The sequence below is a fragment of the Sander lucioperca genome, chromosome 3 (assembly GCF_008315115.2).
Source record: "Sander lucioperca isolate FBNREF2018 chromosome 3, SLUC_FBN_1.2, whole genome shotgun sequence".
Classification (NCBI taxonomy): Eukaryota; Metazoa; Chordata; class Actinopteri; order Perciformes; family Percidae; genus Sander; species Sander lucioperca.
In genome coordinates this window covers 35,139,095-35,157,833 of record NC_050175.1, presented here as the reverse complement: position 1 = coordinate 35,157,833, position 18,739 = coordinate 35,139,095, and the positions used below count along the sequence as shown (strand labels likewise).

Sequence of the window (18,739 nt, the reverse complement as noted above, 5' to 3'; positions counted from 1 at the left end):
GACTTTCACTATGTGGTGTAATATTTTATTGTATGTTTTTTTAATCTACAGACACAGTGCAAATTTGAACCTACACAACAAACTGCTGACCAAAGACTCATTCAGCCCAGCCAACACCCTATACTTGCCCTCATCCAACTGTAGAGACAGAGACTCTGTTGGCCGGGACTACTACCAAGACCAGCGGGACAGAGATCTGCCCCATCGAGACCCAACTAGCCAAACCTCTGTCATCTTCCGAGGACACAATCGCATGGGCCTGGTTTTCCCAATGAGCAAAATGTCTACTGCACCAACCAGTGCTGAGACATCTCCCTTAGGAGAAATGGAGGGATTAGGAGTAGGAGAAGGGGGTGGAAATGGGGACGATGGGGCAGTCTTGGACCTGAGCACTTCCTCCTCTGCCCCACTTCGTGGCAGCGGCAGTGCTCGATCTTCCTGGGACTCAGATGGTGCCGGTAGTGAGGAAGGGGAAGGGATTGAAGAGGATGAGGAGGCGCTCCCCATGGAGGACAGTGATGAAAGCTGCGATGGGATCGGCATGGGGAGGCCTGGGGGCGAGGAGTTGGCACTCGGGGAAGAGAGGACCCTGGGCTGCATTGGGGGAGGACAAGGCGGGCTTCAGGGAGGCGGGGGTGGATCTCCCATAACCTGCCACGTCTGCCAAAAGGTCTACAGCAACAAGGGCACATTCAGAGCCCATTACAAGACTGTCCATCTGCGACTGCTTCACAAGTGTAAAGTCCCTGGCTGTGAAACGTCTTTCTCCTCTGTGCGAAGCAGAAACAGGCACAGCCAGAACCCGAACCTTCACAGGAACCTAGCCGTTAGCTCAGGTGCCACGATAGACCAGGAGTAGGGATTTGAGCTCATATGCCAACATGACTAATTTCCTTGGTTCTAATTGTCTTTTTGTTGTTGTTGTTGTTGTAGTTGTTGTTTTTGGGCACCTAAAGAAGGCTCACCAATTAGCACTTTTTAAATTCCATACCGTAGTCCAATTCTTTTGTCATATTTTGGGAAAAAGGAGAGAAAAAAATAAAGTACAATAAGGAGTTCATTTGTTGTGGCAAATGCAACTTCCTTTTGTAACAAATGGCTTCACACACATCCGTCTGTGTTTACACATCAACGTATAAAGAATAACCGAAACATACACTAAATTAATTTACAACATTGAGCAATGCAACCGTCCAGTCTTAATCCTTTGTTGTAACGCAGTACTGATTTTTGTTTTGCATTGGTTTGCCTTACAGCCCAGTTAAAAAAGATTAATTTGTATGAACTGAATTTGTCCATGTGTTGTCCAAAGTGAGTTGATCCATGAAACTGTATCATGCAAGTTATTTCTTTCTGGTGTTTTTGTTGTCAGATATCCATATCTTCCCTGTGAAGCTGTGCATAATGTATTGATCAAAAGCAGTAGTGAAGTAACCTCTACATGTGTCATTTCATTCATTTGGACAATAGTTTTCAAAAATAGTCTTTGTTGAAAAGCTATAGTGTTGTGAGCTTGACCAATAAGTTATTGTGTGGTATTATATATGATCTGTCTTTACTGTTTAGGTTGTTGCATACTGCTAATGTTGACCAAAGATTTCTTCAGCCCACAGGTGTGTATAGAAACCCCTTCATTATGTGTGAAAGGTTTGCAGTATTAAAAGGGCCCGCCCAGTCTTCTCTCATCTACTTTGTGATTAACAGCAGTATTCAGGGGTGGGCTCTGTTGTAAGATAAAATAGAATTCACCAAAACAAAACAAAAAAAACAGCTTTTGACTGATCTGGGTGAAAAGAATATCTTGATTTTGGTGGAGTTTTTGTAAACAAAATCTGCTCATGGGACTAGACTTGATTAAGGTATTGCTCTTGTATTGTTTGTGTGGTTGCTTGCAGTATCCTGACTGAATGGACAAACAGCAGGAAAATATGCTGTGTCTGGAGGCTAGAAGCATGTACTGTGAATAAGTCAAACACTGAGAAATAATAAAAAAAAAAATGCAATTTATAATAATGGCCCCACACGTGAGCACACCCTAAAATAGAACTGGTAAACAATATGTTTATTGAACTGTATATTCTGTGAATAGAGTAATTTGTTATCTGAAAGAAACCAAAAAATATACTGTATAAAATAATGTCACCACTAACATTACATGTTTTTTTTTTCTTTTCTTTTTTTGTGAATGAACAAGAACATTGTGTTGTACATTATGATTATTTCACCATGGTCTATTATTCTGGTTTTGCTCTACAATCTGCATATTGTTTTCATTCTGTATTTAAATGGAATGGGCCAGATTTAAGATCCCATTTGTTTGTTGTTTGGATTTGTTAAAAAAAGGAGCAAAATCGACATATGTTGACAGGTGTTCATGTTTCCTTTGATTTAATGTTACAATATTCATTCCAATTAAATAAAAAGCCATATGTTTGCAAGCCTCATTCCATTCAATTTTATATCCATTATTAGCACAATTGTTAGTTGTATCATTGTGAATGAAATATATTTCTCTGTATAATATTAACCAAGTTCGGCACAAATTTGTACATTTCAGGAGTGCAGGAGAGCACCTATAAGCCAATATGAGCAACACATCATATTCTTATATATGTTTGAAACATGTTTAAGTACACCATTGCAAAAAGACAGAACTGTGGCCTTGCTCATCTCCGCATCAGTATCATCCGATCCAGGCTGACTCCCTCGAGTCCTTGTGTTAGGCGGAGCAACACTGATGAGCCTCTAACAGACACACATAGCGATTGACTCCTGGGAGGATAACATACAGGCTTCACTGCAGAAAATATTCCTCTTAACAAGTCATTCAAAATAGACTTTTTGATTTTTCACCCAAATTACAAACAAACACATTTTCTCACTTCACCTCGTGCAGTATTACTTGTTTTTTTATTGTTCAGACTGCCAGCATAAATCCATTATTTGGCATATCCAGATTGTATCCAGATTGATTTTCGGAAGTCTGGACGCAAAAAAAAAAAAGGAGGTGGTTTGAAATGCTATTCCAATCGGATTTCTACAGATGTGTCTCAGTATGGACGCTTTGGCCACGCGTTCCCCGGGAACGCCGACACAGCCGACAGTGCTGACACTGACACCTTTGCCAGGCAACAGCCACGACATAGTGTCAACGGCTGCATTGATGAATTCGCTGTTTATCGGACCACAAATGAGATAAGAATTGGCTAGCTAGCACACCCATGCGATCCCTCCGCCTCCCTTTACCACAGCTTGCAGACTGCTTCTTTGGAGGAATGCGTACAGCAGCTCCGGAGAAGTAATCTCCTGGCAGGGGGAAGTGATCTGCTGGGCTCATTTTGTGTAGCCAGAGTAGCAGCAAGTATGGTGGAATTAGCAAGCTAGCTAGCTAATTAGTAGGTTGCTTCCTAGTTAGCTAGCGTTAATTCCACCATGCTTTTATGCTACACTGATTAACGTTACAGAAAATGAGCTGAACAAAGTTGTCACTCATCTGCGCTGAGTGTGTGGATAAAGAATTAAGTTGTTAAATTTTACTCATTCAGCAGCTGGCTAATTAGCTAGGTCATGCTTCCGTGTTGGAAAGCCACATCACCAGCGTAGCTAGATGGTTACTGACGCCAACATCGTTACCATGATGTCTTGGTCAGATCACTTGCAAATAACGTGTAATTATAAATAATATATAATATAAATAAGTGTGGACAGTGTGTCAAATAAATCTAATTTGAGAAACAAATTGGATTTGCCTGCAGTGTGGTAGTCTCAGACTCCTGCCCCTGGGGGTAAACGGAATTGAATTTATGTTTCTCGCAACACTGCGCAATGTCACAAGGACATTAAAGAAATTCAGCATTTTTCATTCCGGAAACCAGGGCCACTTCTAGCCTTTTAGGGGCCCTATGCAGAATGTTGTTTTGGGGACCCTATTTTGTGAAACTATGGTGAGGAGATTCCAAACTGTCTAAGGTAGTGGTATGCCGTTACACATACAATTTTCACTTCAAAGTTAATTGGAACATTTGGTCGGCTAAAAATGTTTTATTCAGCATTCTGCCAAACAAGCTAGCTACTGCTAGTGTTGGTAACTTAAGGGAAAGTTTGCCGATTTTCTGTTCTGATGTAGTTCTGTTCTGTACATGCTGATGAATGGTGCCAGTAACCAGAGGTCCGCGATTAGCCGCTAGTGATGGTCAAATGAAGCTTTGCGAACCACTGTCTTTATTTTCTGAGCTCACTAGATGGCGCTCTCTGTTCATCAAAGGGTTGAAAACACACTGAATTGCCATTCCTTTAACCTTTTTCTTTGAACAGAGAGTGCCATCTAGTGAGCTCACATAATAAAGACAGTGGTTAGCGAAGCTTCATCACCATTAGCCGCTGGTAAATCTCCACTGGACGACTCGCTTCAGAGGGGTTGAAAACCAGCAACTTTACCCCTTTAGCATTTAGCTTAGCGCAGCCCCATTGCAACCGCGTCATCCTCCCCAGCTCTACTCTCTCGTCAAAAATCGTCACATCCAGTAACAAAAGACCAAGATGGCAGCGCCCTTATCGCCAAACTCGAGGCTTCAAAACAACATTCCACAAACCAATGGGTGACAACACGGATGTTACCTCCACTATTTTTACAATTTATGTTAGTTACAAATGCTAGACATGTATTTATGATACAAAAATAAGGTTTGTTTCTGCTGTGAAGTTGGGATTTTTTAACATGGTGGCCACTCAAGGAACTCCAGTTCAGCCACGGAGCAGCTACTTGAATAACATACATGACAAACATAATTTTCAGCATCATACTGATATATTACTTATTACTTAAATAAAAAAATATTTTTACTGACATAAGCTAGCATTATCTTAATTCAGAATCAGGACAGTCACTTAATAACGCAACCCGTTCTCATTCCGAACTCGTAAAATAAGGACGTTTGGACAGTGGCTGTCAGCGTCTGATGTGACGAAAAAGGCGTCTTTCAGCGTGTTTGTGTAACGCACTGGGGAGAGCAGCAGTTAGATAGGATTTAGCGAGTAGTATGTAAGGGCGAATTTCCGCGTATGGAGATTGGTTGGGGTGGTGGATGGGTCAAACAAACACAGGAGAGCGGGGGTTCGCATCCCGCTTGTCACGCTTGCTATAGTCGCTTTTTATTTTCCTCCCGCATGTCACAGAACCGTACGCCCAGCCACGACCCTTTCCTAAACCCAACCATCCCGTTCTTCCCGCGTGTCACGGAACCGTAAGCCCACCCACGACCTTTTCCTTAACATAACTGCGTCAAAAGGGACGGCAATAGTCCCGACCAAGCGCATTTACTTATAGCGCTAAAGGGACGGCAATAGTCCCGACCAAGCACATTTACTTATAGCGCTAAAGGGACGGCAATAGTCCCGACCAAGCACATTTACTTATAGCGCTAAAGGGACGGCAATAGTCCCGACCAAGCGCGTTTACTTATAGCGCTAAAGGAGACTTTTAGCGTCAATAAGAATGACAAAGGCACCTGACCAAGCGTCCGTATTTTACAAGATGAGTGTGAGAACCTGTTGAATAACGTTATGTTGGCTTAAAAGAAGGATTAACCTCCCCTTTTGTGATATTAAATTCATCACGTTCGTAAAAGTGAAATATTGTAAAACACCTTTTTATCTGTGAATTTTTATTCCATGTTACTTACTTTCAGCATTTATTTTGCTTGAACACCCAAAAGCAGCAAAAAGTTGCAGAAAAGTCTGTCTTTTTTAGTCTTAAGATCCGAATGGGTCAGATGTCCGTCCCAAGAAATGTCCCTTTCAGGAAACAGGGTCCACAGGCCTCCCTTGAGGTGAATTGTCATTGAAATAACTGTCTACTGAGGAAATAGTCTCTATGCAAACTGGTTACAGTGCAACAGTTGACATGGATAAGCAAGACAAAAATGCTTTTTTGTAATTTGAGTGAACCAACCCTTTAAAAAAAAATCTTTAATGTCTAATGAGTTGGTGTCATTGTCTTGGTTTTAATTGAAAAAAAATGCCTTATTTTGCTTTAGGCAATACATACACAACAGGACAATTTCACAAATTCAGAACAATGTTTCAACAGATTCAAGATAAATGAGGATTTAATAAGAGACTAAATGTCTCATTAAGCAGGACTTGTTTTCAGAGGTTATCTTGCCATCAGGCATGGTTGACAGGCCAAAGGAGGGGTGTTGTCCACAGAATAACTGTGTTCAGGTAAACCTCTGCTTGACCCCTTCACGGCTCCAAGTCCCAGATTGGGCAACCACACAAAACAGACACAACTACAGCTGGAGACACAGACACAGACATAGACACACAGGTGCAGCATCAGCAATGTCTAAATCTACTCAGAACACAGAGGCAGCATTATAGTGTTGAAAAGCATCTACCGGGCAAAGGATATTTTGTTTGAACTTGATTAATAGTGTTCCGATTATATTTAAATTTTTGTGATCCTGCCTTTTTGAATGATAAAATGGAAGAGCCACGTGGATGGTAGTCGCATCCAGCAGTTGTTAAAATTTGCATTGCTGCAAAATGACATACACTACACTTCTTGAAAAAAAAGCTCTCACAGTTATTGAAGAGGTGAATTCATTGCAGTAATACTGCTATGGAAAGTTAAAGGCCATGGATTGAAATGGACCAGGGACAGTGGAAGTATCTTTGGGCCCACATTAAAAAGAGCGAGGAGGACAAATCTGTTACGCAACATGCCAAAGTATTGCACTATTACAGAGGGCTGAAAGCCTTGCATAACTCAACAATTCAACCCACCCATCACATTTACTGTACATTAGTGAGCCTGCAGAGCTGTTCCTCATCACTTTGGAGCTGAAAAACCCAGTTCTGACAAGTGGCCCCCATCCTTTTTTCTCTGGCACGTTGCAGAAATCTAGTACCACTCAGAGAGGGCACAATGGGTTATTTCAGTCCCTCCTGTGTGCTGTATGTAGGCGACAATATTCAGCAGAGAACCTGGTTGATCTGTAGAGGTGGATCACTTGCTCAGCTTCCTCCACATAGCTGTATCTATCTGGAACAACTTGCAACTTTAGGGCTATTTTTATGAAGCATTGGACCACTTTCAGAAAGCATTCAGTGGTAAATATGGAAAAGATTGAAACTGAGGCTGAGCCATCAGTACACACAGCAACACTTTTTACACAGTCAGTGTGTACATCGGTAGCTGGCCTACAGTTATCTCTTTATAGTATTGACTGTTTGGTGTGACTAAACACAAACTGCAAAAAACATCCAGAGTTTATTTTTGCAGGAATAACGCAAAGTGAAACAGTATTTCTATTACCAACTGGTTAACTGCTGAGATCTTTCCTACACTGCAACATTACTAAAAAGAAGTCAGGGGCATAAATCAGTTTAATTGTCACTACCATAATACACACTCGGCATACATGGAAGCTAGATATTGTTGTCCATAATTCATGGTATGTTACACGTAAAAAAAAAGAACAGACACATAACCGAGACAAATTCAAAATAGATTTTCCTTAAAATTTCATTAAAAAAAGGGACGGCATGAAATAGTAAAACAATTTTTAAGAAGTGCTGTTGTGACGAGTACTGTACATGTGAAATATATGGTACCAGTGTGCGATGGTACACATTGAAAGTGCTTGAGCATTTACATGTATGCATTATGTGTGTGTATCATCAAGTAGAGGGAGCAATGGGTGGCAGCATTTGAAGAGAGTTCAGAATTCTGATGGCTGGGGGGAAGAAACTATTGCACAGTCTGGTGGATTTTGCCCTGATGCTCTGGAGCCTCCTACCAGACAGCAAGAGTGCGAAGAGGTGTTGAGATGGGTGGGAGGGGTCGGTCAGTATGTTTGTGGCTTTACTGTCACATCTGTCTTTGTATATGTTGGCTATGGAGGAGAGAGAGACACCTATGAACTTTTCTGCTGCCCTCACTATTTTCTATAGGGGCTTGCGGTCAGTGACGGAACAGTTCCCATACCAGACGCTCTTGATGGTTCCTCTGTATGCTAAAATGCTCTCGATGGTACCGCTGTATGTTAAGACACTCTTGATGGTTCTTCTGTAGAATATCGTCATGTTGGATGGAAGAGAGTTTACTTTTTTCCGTTGCTGCTGGAAGCGGCGGCGTTGCTGGGCTTTCTTGGTGATGGCTGTGGTTTTGATGGACCAGTTCAGATCATCGGCAATGTGCACCCCCAGGAACTTGGTGCTTCTGAACTTTTCGACAACAGTGCCATAGATGGTCATTGGGGTGTTCACATGCGTCTTTTCCTGAAATCAACAACCATCTCTTTGGTTTTCTCCACATTTAAGGAGAAGTTGTTGGTGTCATACCACTTGGCCAATTGTTGCACCTCCTCTCTGTATTGCACATCATTGTCGTTTGTGATGAGACTAACTACTGTTGTGTCATCAGCAAATTTTATAATGTGGTTGGAGCTGGACTTGGCAGAGCAGTCGTGGGTTAGTAGGGTGAACAGGAGTGGGCTGAGCAAACAGCCCTGAGGGTCACCGGTGCTCAGTGTGATGGTGCTAGATGTTTTGCCTCCTATTTTGACTAGTCTCACAGACCTACCTCCACAGCGCTCCGGAGGAGGGTCTGGCTAGTCCACACAGCATTCCGGGAAGCGAGAAAAACATGCTCTGGTTTTATTGCCATTTCTTTAAACCAATCACAATCGTCTAGGGCGGTGTTAAGCACCGGACACAATGACGGTGCCTCTGCAAAATAGCCTCTGGAAGGAACTTGTTTTGGTGGAACGTGTATGTTCAAAAGTTGTTTTAGTTATGCAAGAGAAAACTCAGATTGGACAGATAGTCTTGCTAGCTGTCTGGATTTACCCTGCAGAGATCTGAGGAGCAGTTAACCATAGATCTAATAAATCCACCGGAGTTTAAAATGCCAACACAAAGAAAGAGGAAGGTAACGGACATCTGGCTGAAATGAGGGACATCCGGCCGAATTTCCTGGGGCACCTGAACAATCCTGTGAAAATGAAATGTTGATATAGACTAATTTTGACTGACTGTGGCCTGCAGGTGAGGAAGTCCAGTATCCAGCTGCAGAGAGGTGTGTTGAAACCCAGTGTGTCCAGCTTCCTTATCAGCTGTTGTGGAATGAGGGTATTGAATGCGGAGCTGAAGTCAATGAGCAGTCAGATGAGCAGGCTGAAAACAAACCACCAGGTTAGCCAATCTTTTTTGGAAGAGAAAACAAAGATGAAAAAAGTATGACCCAACTGGGTCCTAAAACACAGTTCTTTCAAGTAGGGGAGCTGAGTTTGTGTCACGGACGAAGTTATGGAGAAAAGACTTCACCCAGGAAACTAGAGTTCCAGGAGTACTACTTAAGGGGACCGATGTTTTAACCCAAACCACAATCTAATCTTAACTAGTCGTTTTAGTGCCTCAAATTAACTGTCGTCGCCGCACGTCACCTTTTGTCGGCTAAACTCAACTGCAATGGCCGCTGAAAGGACTAGCACCTCATAGTGCCCTCTACCCGGCTGAGGGCTGTCCCTACATGACCGGCCGGTGGTTGCTGTAATTTCGCAGGACATCATAGGAATTGTTGTGCATAAGTTTTTGTACGATCTCATACGAACCTGTTAATGAGAATGCGTTGTGTACTAGCAAACAACTTCTGAGAAAAATGCCTGTCTGTCTGCTGTTTCTGCTGATGAGTTATTATACAGTAAAGTTATCAGAGCTTATTAACTGAAAACAGCTGCCTGCTGCTACCTGAGAGTGGTGAGACCGAACCAAACATTAAAGTTGTGGGCTGTAAAACCAAAACAGTGAGCTAAAGGAGGCTAAAAGGCTCTGTAGAGCTGAGGGGAACTACAGAGTTAGGTTTGTCTCTATAAGCGAAGCCCTTCACATTACTCACAGGCAGTTGATCCACTGTAAATATGAAAACAAAAATAGTGCAGCTTTAAAAAATAAAACAACGTAGCCATGTTCCCAAATCAGCTGCAGTGTTACGTCAGTGTCTACAATGGTATCATGACCAGTGGTGGAAGAAGTCTTCAGATCCTTTACTTGAGTAAATGTACAAATACCACACTGTAAAAATACTCTGTTACAAGTAAAAGTCATGCATTGTAAATGTTACTTAAGTTAAAGTATGTAACTATCATCAGGTAAATGTAGTTAAAGTATTAAAAGTAAAGAAAAATCCTCACATTTTAGAAACTGGAAAGGATCCAAACAGTTGTGTATTTAATGGTCTAATCATTTCAGCTGGACTTGTAGGCCGTCATATTGTTGGCTAGTTTCATTTATAATAAAACATCCTGTTTTATAAACTACAGGTGTTTTGTGTCCAAAAATCTTAATTTGCAAAGTAACAAGTAACTAAAGCTGTCAGATGAATGTAGTGGAGTAAAAAGTACAACATTTCTCTCTGAAATGTGGCGGAGTAGAAGTAGAAAGTGGCATGAAAAGAAAAGACTCAAGGAAAGTACAAGTACCTCCAGTTTGTACTTAAGAACAGTACGTGAGTAAATGTTCTTGCTTACATTCCACCACTGATCATGACTGATAGAAACGATGGTTAAAACTACAAAAAGACTCAAACAGTAAGAAACTGTAATTGTCCTTCACATCAGTGTGACACTGTTCAGTGTGATGTAAGCCATGAATCTTAGTCTCTGAGATGCCCCCAGAAAGTACAAGTAAATCTAAATATTCCCATGCTTTTCTTGAACATACATCATCTGATTGCTATCTTGAAAGATAGATTTGCTACGAGCCAGCACCTGGGAAGCAATGGATACGTGCACGCTACTGTGAGAATCCCAAACAGTGAAACTGAGCCCTCTGAACAACACTGCTTCTGATCCCCCACATGTTCCTGAGAGAGGGGTCTTTCTGGGGCACTGACACCGGATCCCACCTCTCGGCCCTGGGATGGGGATCAGGGCTGGCGGGGGGTGGGAGTGGAACTGGAGGGTAAGGCAGAGAAGGGGGGAGAGAATGGATTGTCCACGGGTGTTTGGGAAGCTGAGGAATATGAGGGGGTATTACCGCCCGGCACAGCGACCAGATGGACAGCAGATGACTTTTGTTCCTCCAAATACTCTGCAGGCCGAGGGAGGAAAAGGAGGAAGAGGAGGAGGAGGAGGAGGTGGAGAGGAGTAAAAGCAGAAGGGAGGAGGGACAGGGCAGGAGGAGAGACGAGACAGGCTTAAGTGAAAGTTTCAGTTTTGCACACAAGTTTTTCTTTTCCTTCTCTAGGCTGTAACATGTTGATAAAAGCAATTTGTGTGCCTGCCATGATTTTTAAAAACCGTCTACATAGGTATTACATCAACCATTATTTATACTGTGTGTTATACTATTAAAAAAGACACTAAGAAAACATTCATAATTCAATTTCATTGCTAAAATGTATCGTGGAACCAGTGATATATCCTACAGCCTTAATTCAACTGTGTACACAAATTCAAACCTAATCATGGTCCAGCTTCACCACAGCAGGGCATGCCAGCGCAGGAGTGGAAACTGCTGCTAGTCTTCCCCCTGCTGCTGGGAACCACATCTGTACTGGTTCCACTATGTGTTCCTCTGCAGGCCTGCAGTGCCCCCTGGTGTTGCAGGGAACCAGTCACAGGCAACAATCTCGGCACAACCACTCAACACATACTCAGATTAGTAAACAATGTAAGATGAAAACTATTCATTTCTTAAAGTAGCATATATAAATAAATAAATATGCTATATATATATATATATATATATATATATATATATACTTTTTTTTTTTTGTATATGCAACATATAATACTTATGTATAATTTTGGCCTTTTTTCTGTAGCAACATATATCGATTCATCGATTCTTATTTACATGCGCTATTGGCGGGGGCCTTGAAGATTGAAATAGACATATAATATAGTCTTTTTCTGCTGTCCAGAGCAATGCCCTACAGTACCTCTCTCTTCTCGGGAAACTCAAGTTAAATATTTTTTACAGACTAAGTCAGTCATCATTTTCACTGCTACATTCTGGTACACCAGATCATCAACTATGCAAGTTAAATACCAGGCATCATCTACAAGTAGTTGTCACTAACTTTAGTCGGAAATGTATCTTCAAAGGTGACCTTACGGTTCGTGTCCACTGTGGCGTTGTTTTCACGGCAGGGATAGCCCCGCTTTCCAGCATTGCAGGCTAATGGGCCACTAGCAGTTATCTGTTTCTCTTCACGAGTAGCATATAGCTACGCTGCACTTTCAGGACCGCATTTTCAGGATCGCAATTCTAGGACCCTAACTGGAGGGCGGGTCTTGCAAAGAAAGCGAGTTGGATTCATAATAACGCGACAGGACCGCATTTTCACCAAAAATGGAAGAAGAGCTCGTCAAGCCAAGTGTGAGTAACATTACTGATTGTCAGGGATGCACCGAATCCAGGATTCGACCGAATATTGGGTTTTAACCTTAGAATTCTTAACCGAACCGAACCCTACACTTGCGCTACGCTGGTCGACGTAATGACGCCACTGTTGATTACGGGAAAGTGTTCAATGCAGTAGGCAGTGAGAAAGTAAAAATGGAACTCGTGAGCAGCAAATGTTGTTTGGCAGTACTTTCAGTCAAAAGAAGGCGATTCAAGTCGAGCTACATGTTCAATTTGCAATGCCGATTTGGCTCGTGGTGGCAAGGACCCTAAACAATACACAACATCACCGCTGTTAAAACATTTGCGTATGAAACATCCAAAAGAATACGAGTTGTGCATGAAGGAATCTACAGACAGCAGCCAAAATGCAGCAACTTCAGGTACGACAAAGGAAGGACAGTCAGAAAAATACACTGCTGTGGACGTTGTTTACTTCATTAGTGTGTTCACTGTGTTAATGAACTGAGGATGGGAGTAGGATTCGGTATTCGGATTCGGATTCGGCAGAATCTTAACCAGTGGATTCGGTATTCAGCCGAACCCCAAAACTCTGGATTCGGTGCAGGTACTCTACTGATATCCCTACTGATTGTGAATAACGTTATTTGTATTTGTTTAACGCTTACTATGAAAACAGTTGGTGTGTTGAATTGGACAGTAAAGTAACGTTAGCTGTCTTGCCGAATCAGGAGTGAATTAACCAACGGCAACGTTAATAGTCTTAAAGTTCCTAATGTTACAATCATCGTTCGCTTATGATAGCTTGCTAACTGTCTGGCTAATCTTTGGTGAGCCCAACTAGATGTATTATATTACTTGTTAACTTTATGACTATAATTAATAATTATAGCCAGCACATTAAACTTCAAAAGATGATAAAAGCCTGTCCTGTTACCTAGTTCACAATGTGGGTTTCAATATTGAAGGGTCAGGAAACGTCAAATGTTGATAACATTTCATTTCTATTGTTTTCTTGCATCTCTCTCTTTCTCTCTCTGTCTCTCTCTCTCTCTCGCAGGAATCATTGAGACTGTAGAAAGTGTTTAATTATGTGAAGAAAAGAAAAGGCAAACAAGAAATAATTAAAACTGACATTCTCCTGTTAGTCTGTACATCATGTGGAAATGCCAAAATTAAAAAAATGTTTGACTTACTTGCTTGCTTTTTTCTTTGTTGAAGGGGTGGGTTGTGAAATGTGTTTAACATATTGTTTTAAATTTTCATCATCTTTATTTTACCTGCTAATATATTATATATAATATATTACAAATTGCCCAACATGCAACAACCAAGTTGAATTGCAAGACTGAAAGTATTATCTGGGTGGAAAAAACTTTTTTAAACTTCATATTTTGAAAAAGAAAGTAGCTTTTTGGTGGAATGAACCTAACCCTTGAAAAACTAGGGTCCTGGAAATGCGGTCCTGAAAATGTATGTATGTAAAATCAGACGCTGACAGCCACTGTCCAAACGTCCTTATTTTACAAGTTCGGAATGAGAACGGGTTGGAAAATGCAGCCTCGGGTACTGCATGAACATAGTATTGAAGACAACTGTCTACACTCTCTGACAGCTGTGATGGCTGCACCTGATTGGATGAACACGTCACGTGGGGCTGTCTGTTCCCGGATTTCAAAACAGACATTAATAGCAGCCTGTTTGGAAAATGTTCTCTTATTTTTAAAACATTTTAAGCGAGAAATAGGCAATGCAGTTGCTGAATCTGTCTTCATTTCAGATCGAAAACGGTCAGTTTAAAAGATTTTCGTGAGCTTCTGAGAGGTGTCGAGCGCGGCCTTCCACTTCTCATTTGCATAAAGTTGCCTGGATTCAACTTTATGCAAATGACAAGTGGGCAACTCAACGTCCCACTTCTCGTCCCCGTGACACTACCAGAATGCACACACACACACACACACACACACACACACACGCACACACCGGTGGAATAGCATTTAGTTACCATTTCTGTCTCAACTAATCATATCTACTTTAATTACTAACATTACCATACCTTACAGTTTCTCCAGTCCAGTGTTAAAAGATAAATAGACCGACCAATCACAACACAACAGGGTGGCCCCATATAAATGTCAATTGTCATATATAGCTTCCATATTTTATTCTTTAAGTCCTAAAAAAGAAATTGTACCTCCAAAGTAGGCTACATACAAAAAAAAACACAATGCACATTCAAAAATAGTCACAGTAAGTACCAACAATATTAAAATAAAGCCTGTATGGACAAAATATCACACTGACAAAATTATGCAAAACTTCTACAATCTACAATACAAATCTCTTAAGAATTTGCTACAGTGAAATGCCACAAAAGCTACTGGCTGAAAAAAATGATTCCAGGGACAGTGTAGCATCCAACTCGCACGATCAGAGTCAATAGTAGGATTTTCGAGATTAGCTAGAAACTGACTCATCTTGGTGGTATCCGTGGGAAATTCTGATTTGTACAGAGTAGAATAGAATGATTTGAAAATATGCATTAATTTCAACAGGATCTGTGACAATTATATTAGAAGAATTCTTAATTTCAGGTATGAGATGTGAGGCGGATTTTCGTTTCAAATGATGGGCCAATAAACGACTTGCTTTGTCACCGTGCTCATAGAAAGTACCACGAGTTAGTAATAGCAAACGCTCAGCACTTCTAGTTGAAATGAAATCAAACTTTGTCTGAAGATTAAGTTGCCTTTTAAATAGCTCTGGGCAGGGGTCAGATGCGCACTCTTGATCAAGGCTGACGAAAGCTCTGTCAACCTGGCATTGTGTTTCTTATTGGCGTGTGAGGAGTATGAGATAATCTGTCCTTCAGCGACTCCCAAAGTAGTGAATACGATGTAGCCTCCTTTTGGTTAAAAGAGAGAAACTCATCAATAGAATTTGAAATAAATTCACTGAATTGGATTGAGTCTCCAAAGCGTTGGAGTAGATTTATGTGTGGATAACTGGACATCAAGAAATAATGGAGCGTGATCAGATACTAAAATGGTTGAATAATCAGTGGAAACAACACATGAATTCAGACTATTATCTATGAAAAAGTAATTGATTCTTGAATACGATTGATGTACCTGTGATAAAAAAAAAGAGAACTTTTTTGGCTAAGGGGTTACAGTGCCTCCAAGGGTCAACCAAACCACTCTGCGTCATGAAATCAGCGAAAGAATTAAGACATTGGCAAATTCAACATCATCAAAATTAGGTGCATACACGTTGACAAGCAACACCTTAGTCTGCATTAATGTGCCCGCAACTATAAGATATCTGCCATTTTTATCTGCAGTTATCTAGATAGAAATTGAACTTTTTTACCAATTAAAATAGCAACTCCTCTGGCTTTGGAGTTAAAATTGGAGTGGTGAATCTGACCTATCCAGGGAGATCGGAGCCTATGATGATCCTTAAGTCTAAGATGGGTCTCCTGCAAAAACAGAATGTCAGCATTAAGCCGCTTCAGATGACTAAAAACCTTGGATCTTTTAACAGGATTGCCCATACCACGTATATTCCAAATAAGAAAACGAGTTGGCGTGCCTACATTAAGGGTGCTAGTATTCAAACTAGCAGAACACATTTAAGAGTAAATAAGAGAACCAAAAAGCCAGGGTGAAACCCACCCACTCATCCAACCTCCCTTAGGGCCCTGACACACCAACCAGACGGGCCAACCGTCGGCAGAAAAGGCAGTCGGACTGATCAGTCGGTTCCCCAAGGTCCAAAAAATGCCTCAGAACACACTGAGGCGACGCCGATTTGATCGTACGCTCTGCGCGTGCGCGAAACGTAATACGTCTCCATAGCAGCAGGCAGCACTGCTCTGTATTGTTTCCATTAACAGTCTGATTATTTCCCAGAAAATGAAAACCGGCAGCTGATAGGACGAACGCGTCACGTGGTTCTTTTTTCTCCGGAAATTCACAGTCAGACTGTCATGGCGGCTTGTTCAGAATACGATCTCATATTGTACTAAAATAGTTCACCGAAACGTGTTTCTGAAAACATTTTAAGCGAGAAATAGGCCATACAGTTGCTGAATCTGTCTTCATTTCAGATTGACAAAGGTCAGTTTAAAAGATTTTCGTCAGATTTTGAGAGGCTCATCCGCTCCCCATTTCCAGGTGAGTCCCGACTGCCCTGTCTCCGACTGAACATGTCGGGTCGGCCCAAATGAAGGCCGACAGCTCCTCAGACGGCTGACGGCACGGGACACACCGAACAGACTCGAGTCACGGACCAGGCCAGACGGCCCGACGCCCAATTATCGGGCTGGTGTGTCTTCTCTCTTACACAGACACATACAAATAATCACATATACCCACAAAACAAAGTCTCCATAAGGGAAACAGCAGTGCAGGAAACAGGAAAAAAACCTGTTGCCACAAAAACTGTGACAGCAACTCGGAGAATCACCTGAGCTAAACCCAAGACATACTCCCACAGAGTCAGACATAGCATCAAGGCACAATTAATACTGAAATACCCCAAAGCAGGTTGACCTAAAAGTTATAGGATGTGAATTGGGTTAGTTTGCGAATTGTATGAACACTCTCTCTCGCTCACTGTAGCTTAACTTATATTATAGACTAAATATTAGGCCGGACTACCTTATAACACCATATTTTCAATTCACCCTATGTGTAGCGAAAAAATAAATACAGAGCAAAAAATAAAAATAAAATGCACAAATAGGGATTAATTCCAAATTAAGAATAACCTCAATGTAACTGAATGTCAGATGTAAACAACATTCAAATGTAAACTGAAGACAGAGGGTTTACATTATTATAAGATGCCATCTGGAAGCATCACCCAATGTTCATCTTCTTGACATAGGCTTTTAGCCTGGTCCTACCAGACTCTGGTGCATTTTATTTGTGCAGAGAGTCTGGCCACTCTCCATTGACAAGTGTTAACTTCCTTGAAGGCGGATACTCTGTTGAAGTTTAAAACTATTGGATCTGCCCAGAGCCACTCTGGATCTGCCATAACCAATCGCTAACGTTTGGTCGTGACGTCGGCTTAGCATCACTAGCGTTCGCCTTAGCCAACTCCTTCACCACTAACGGAGTGAGCTGGAAAATGAAAATTTTCTCGAACCCCGTGGGGAGGAGGGCCACAACATCACGGCCACCAACAAAACTCAGCAAAGATTGTTCTTGCTCAGGCTTCTGGATATTCGGCAGCGTTGCCATAACGGACCGAATGGTTTCGCTCGCATCTTTCTCCGCTGCCATTACGGAACTACAACTCAAACTAGAGCACGACCTCATCGTCATCGTTCTCAGCCACTCCCTCTGTTCGCTGATTGGACCGGTAAATATTTGACCGGAGAAAACCCTCGAATATAACGCAAACCCAGACGTAGTACTGAGACAAAGTCCTTTTCCACACCTCCATAGCTGATCCGCAGTCTGGCCGGGTAGAAAAGACCGTAGTGGACTTCCTCAATGCCCCGCAGCTCCTTCCTAAGCTCGTTGAAGGCGGCCCGAGCCCGGGCTACCATGGCAGTATGGTCGGGGAAAACGGAAAAATCCTCACATCTCCCGAGACGGTCCGTCGGCCTTCTTTTGCGCACCGCAAAACATCTGCACAGTAGGTGTAATAGTGAAACCTGGCGATAATGGGGCGAGGTCGCTCATCAGGTCTCGGCTTCGGCTGGGCAGATCTGTGCGCCCGGTGTAGCAGCAGCTCTTTGTCCAGCTTCAGCACGTCTTGCACTTCAGCTCAACAACGTCATGCGTACAGGCAGAGCGCGACAGCTCCATTTCCCCCACCGTACCTTTGAGTAATGCTAACTCGGCATCCGAAGCAGCTTTGTCATTCGCGAGCCGTGTTTTCACGGATTGTAGGTCAGCGCTGATTGTAGACAGGTCATCCCCCAGTGTTGCTCGGAGTTCTGTTTTAAAAATCTCCGCAATGTCCTGTCTCAGACATTCTAGCAGTTCTAGCTGCAAGGCCTCTGTTTTGTTAGTAGAGGTGTTGAAATTAATCAAATAATCGATGCATCGAATCATGGACATGGACGATGCTGCATCGATAATCGGCCGGGCCATAATCCATTATTTCTTTCTTATTTGTTTACAATTTAATGTATGCCTAACAACCTAACCTAAACCTTTCTGTTTACATTACATTATGTTTTGCTCATTCAGGAAGTGCCATGTGCTCAGTGCTTTGTAGTTTTTATGTATCCAATTTATTTAGTATTAGAGCACTGCAGAATGTTTTGTTTTTGAAGCTTGAAAAGCTATGAATTAAATATCCTATATGGCTTTAATAGAAAAATGTATATTGTCGCATCGTG

General features: G+C 41.9%; 1 protein-coding gene across 5 annotated transcripts in view; it reads left to right on the top strand.

Annotated features, from left to right (window-relative positions):
• Nucleotides 1–2,444, top strand: part of bnc1 (basonuclin 1) — a 78,880-nt gene extending 76,436 nt beyond the window's left edge. For 4 of the 5 annotated variants that reach the window (XM_031292723.2, XM_035999881.1, XM_031292721.2 and 1 more), the window contains one exon: nt 52–2,444. In XM_031292723.2, coding sequence (XP_031148583.1) covers nt 52–859 — 808 coding nt within the window. In that variant the 3' untranslated portion in view covers nt 860–2,444. The remainder of the gene's footprint in view (nt 1–51) is intronic. The other variant, XR_004896960.1, reaches the window with a different exon arrangement.
• The last annotated feature ends 16,295 nt before the right edge of the window (nt 2,445–18,739 follow it).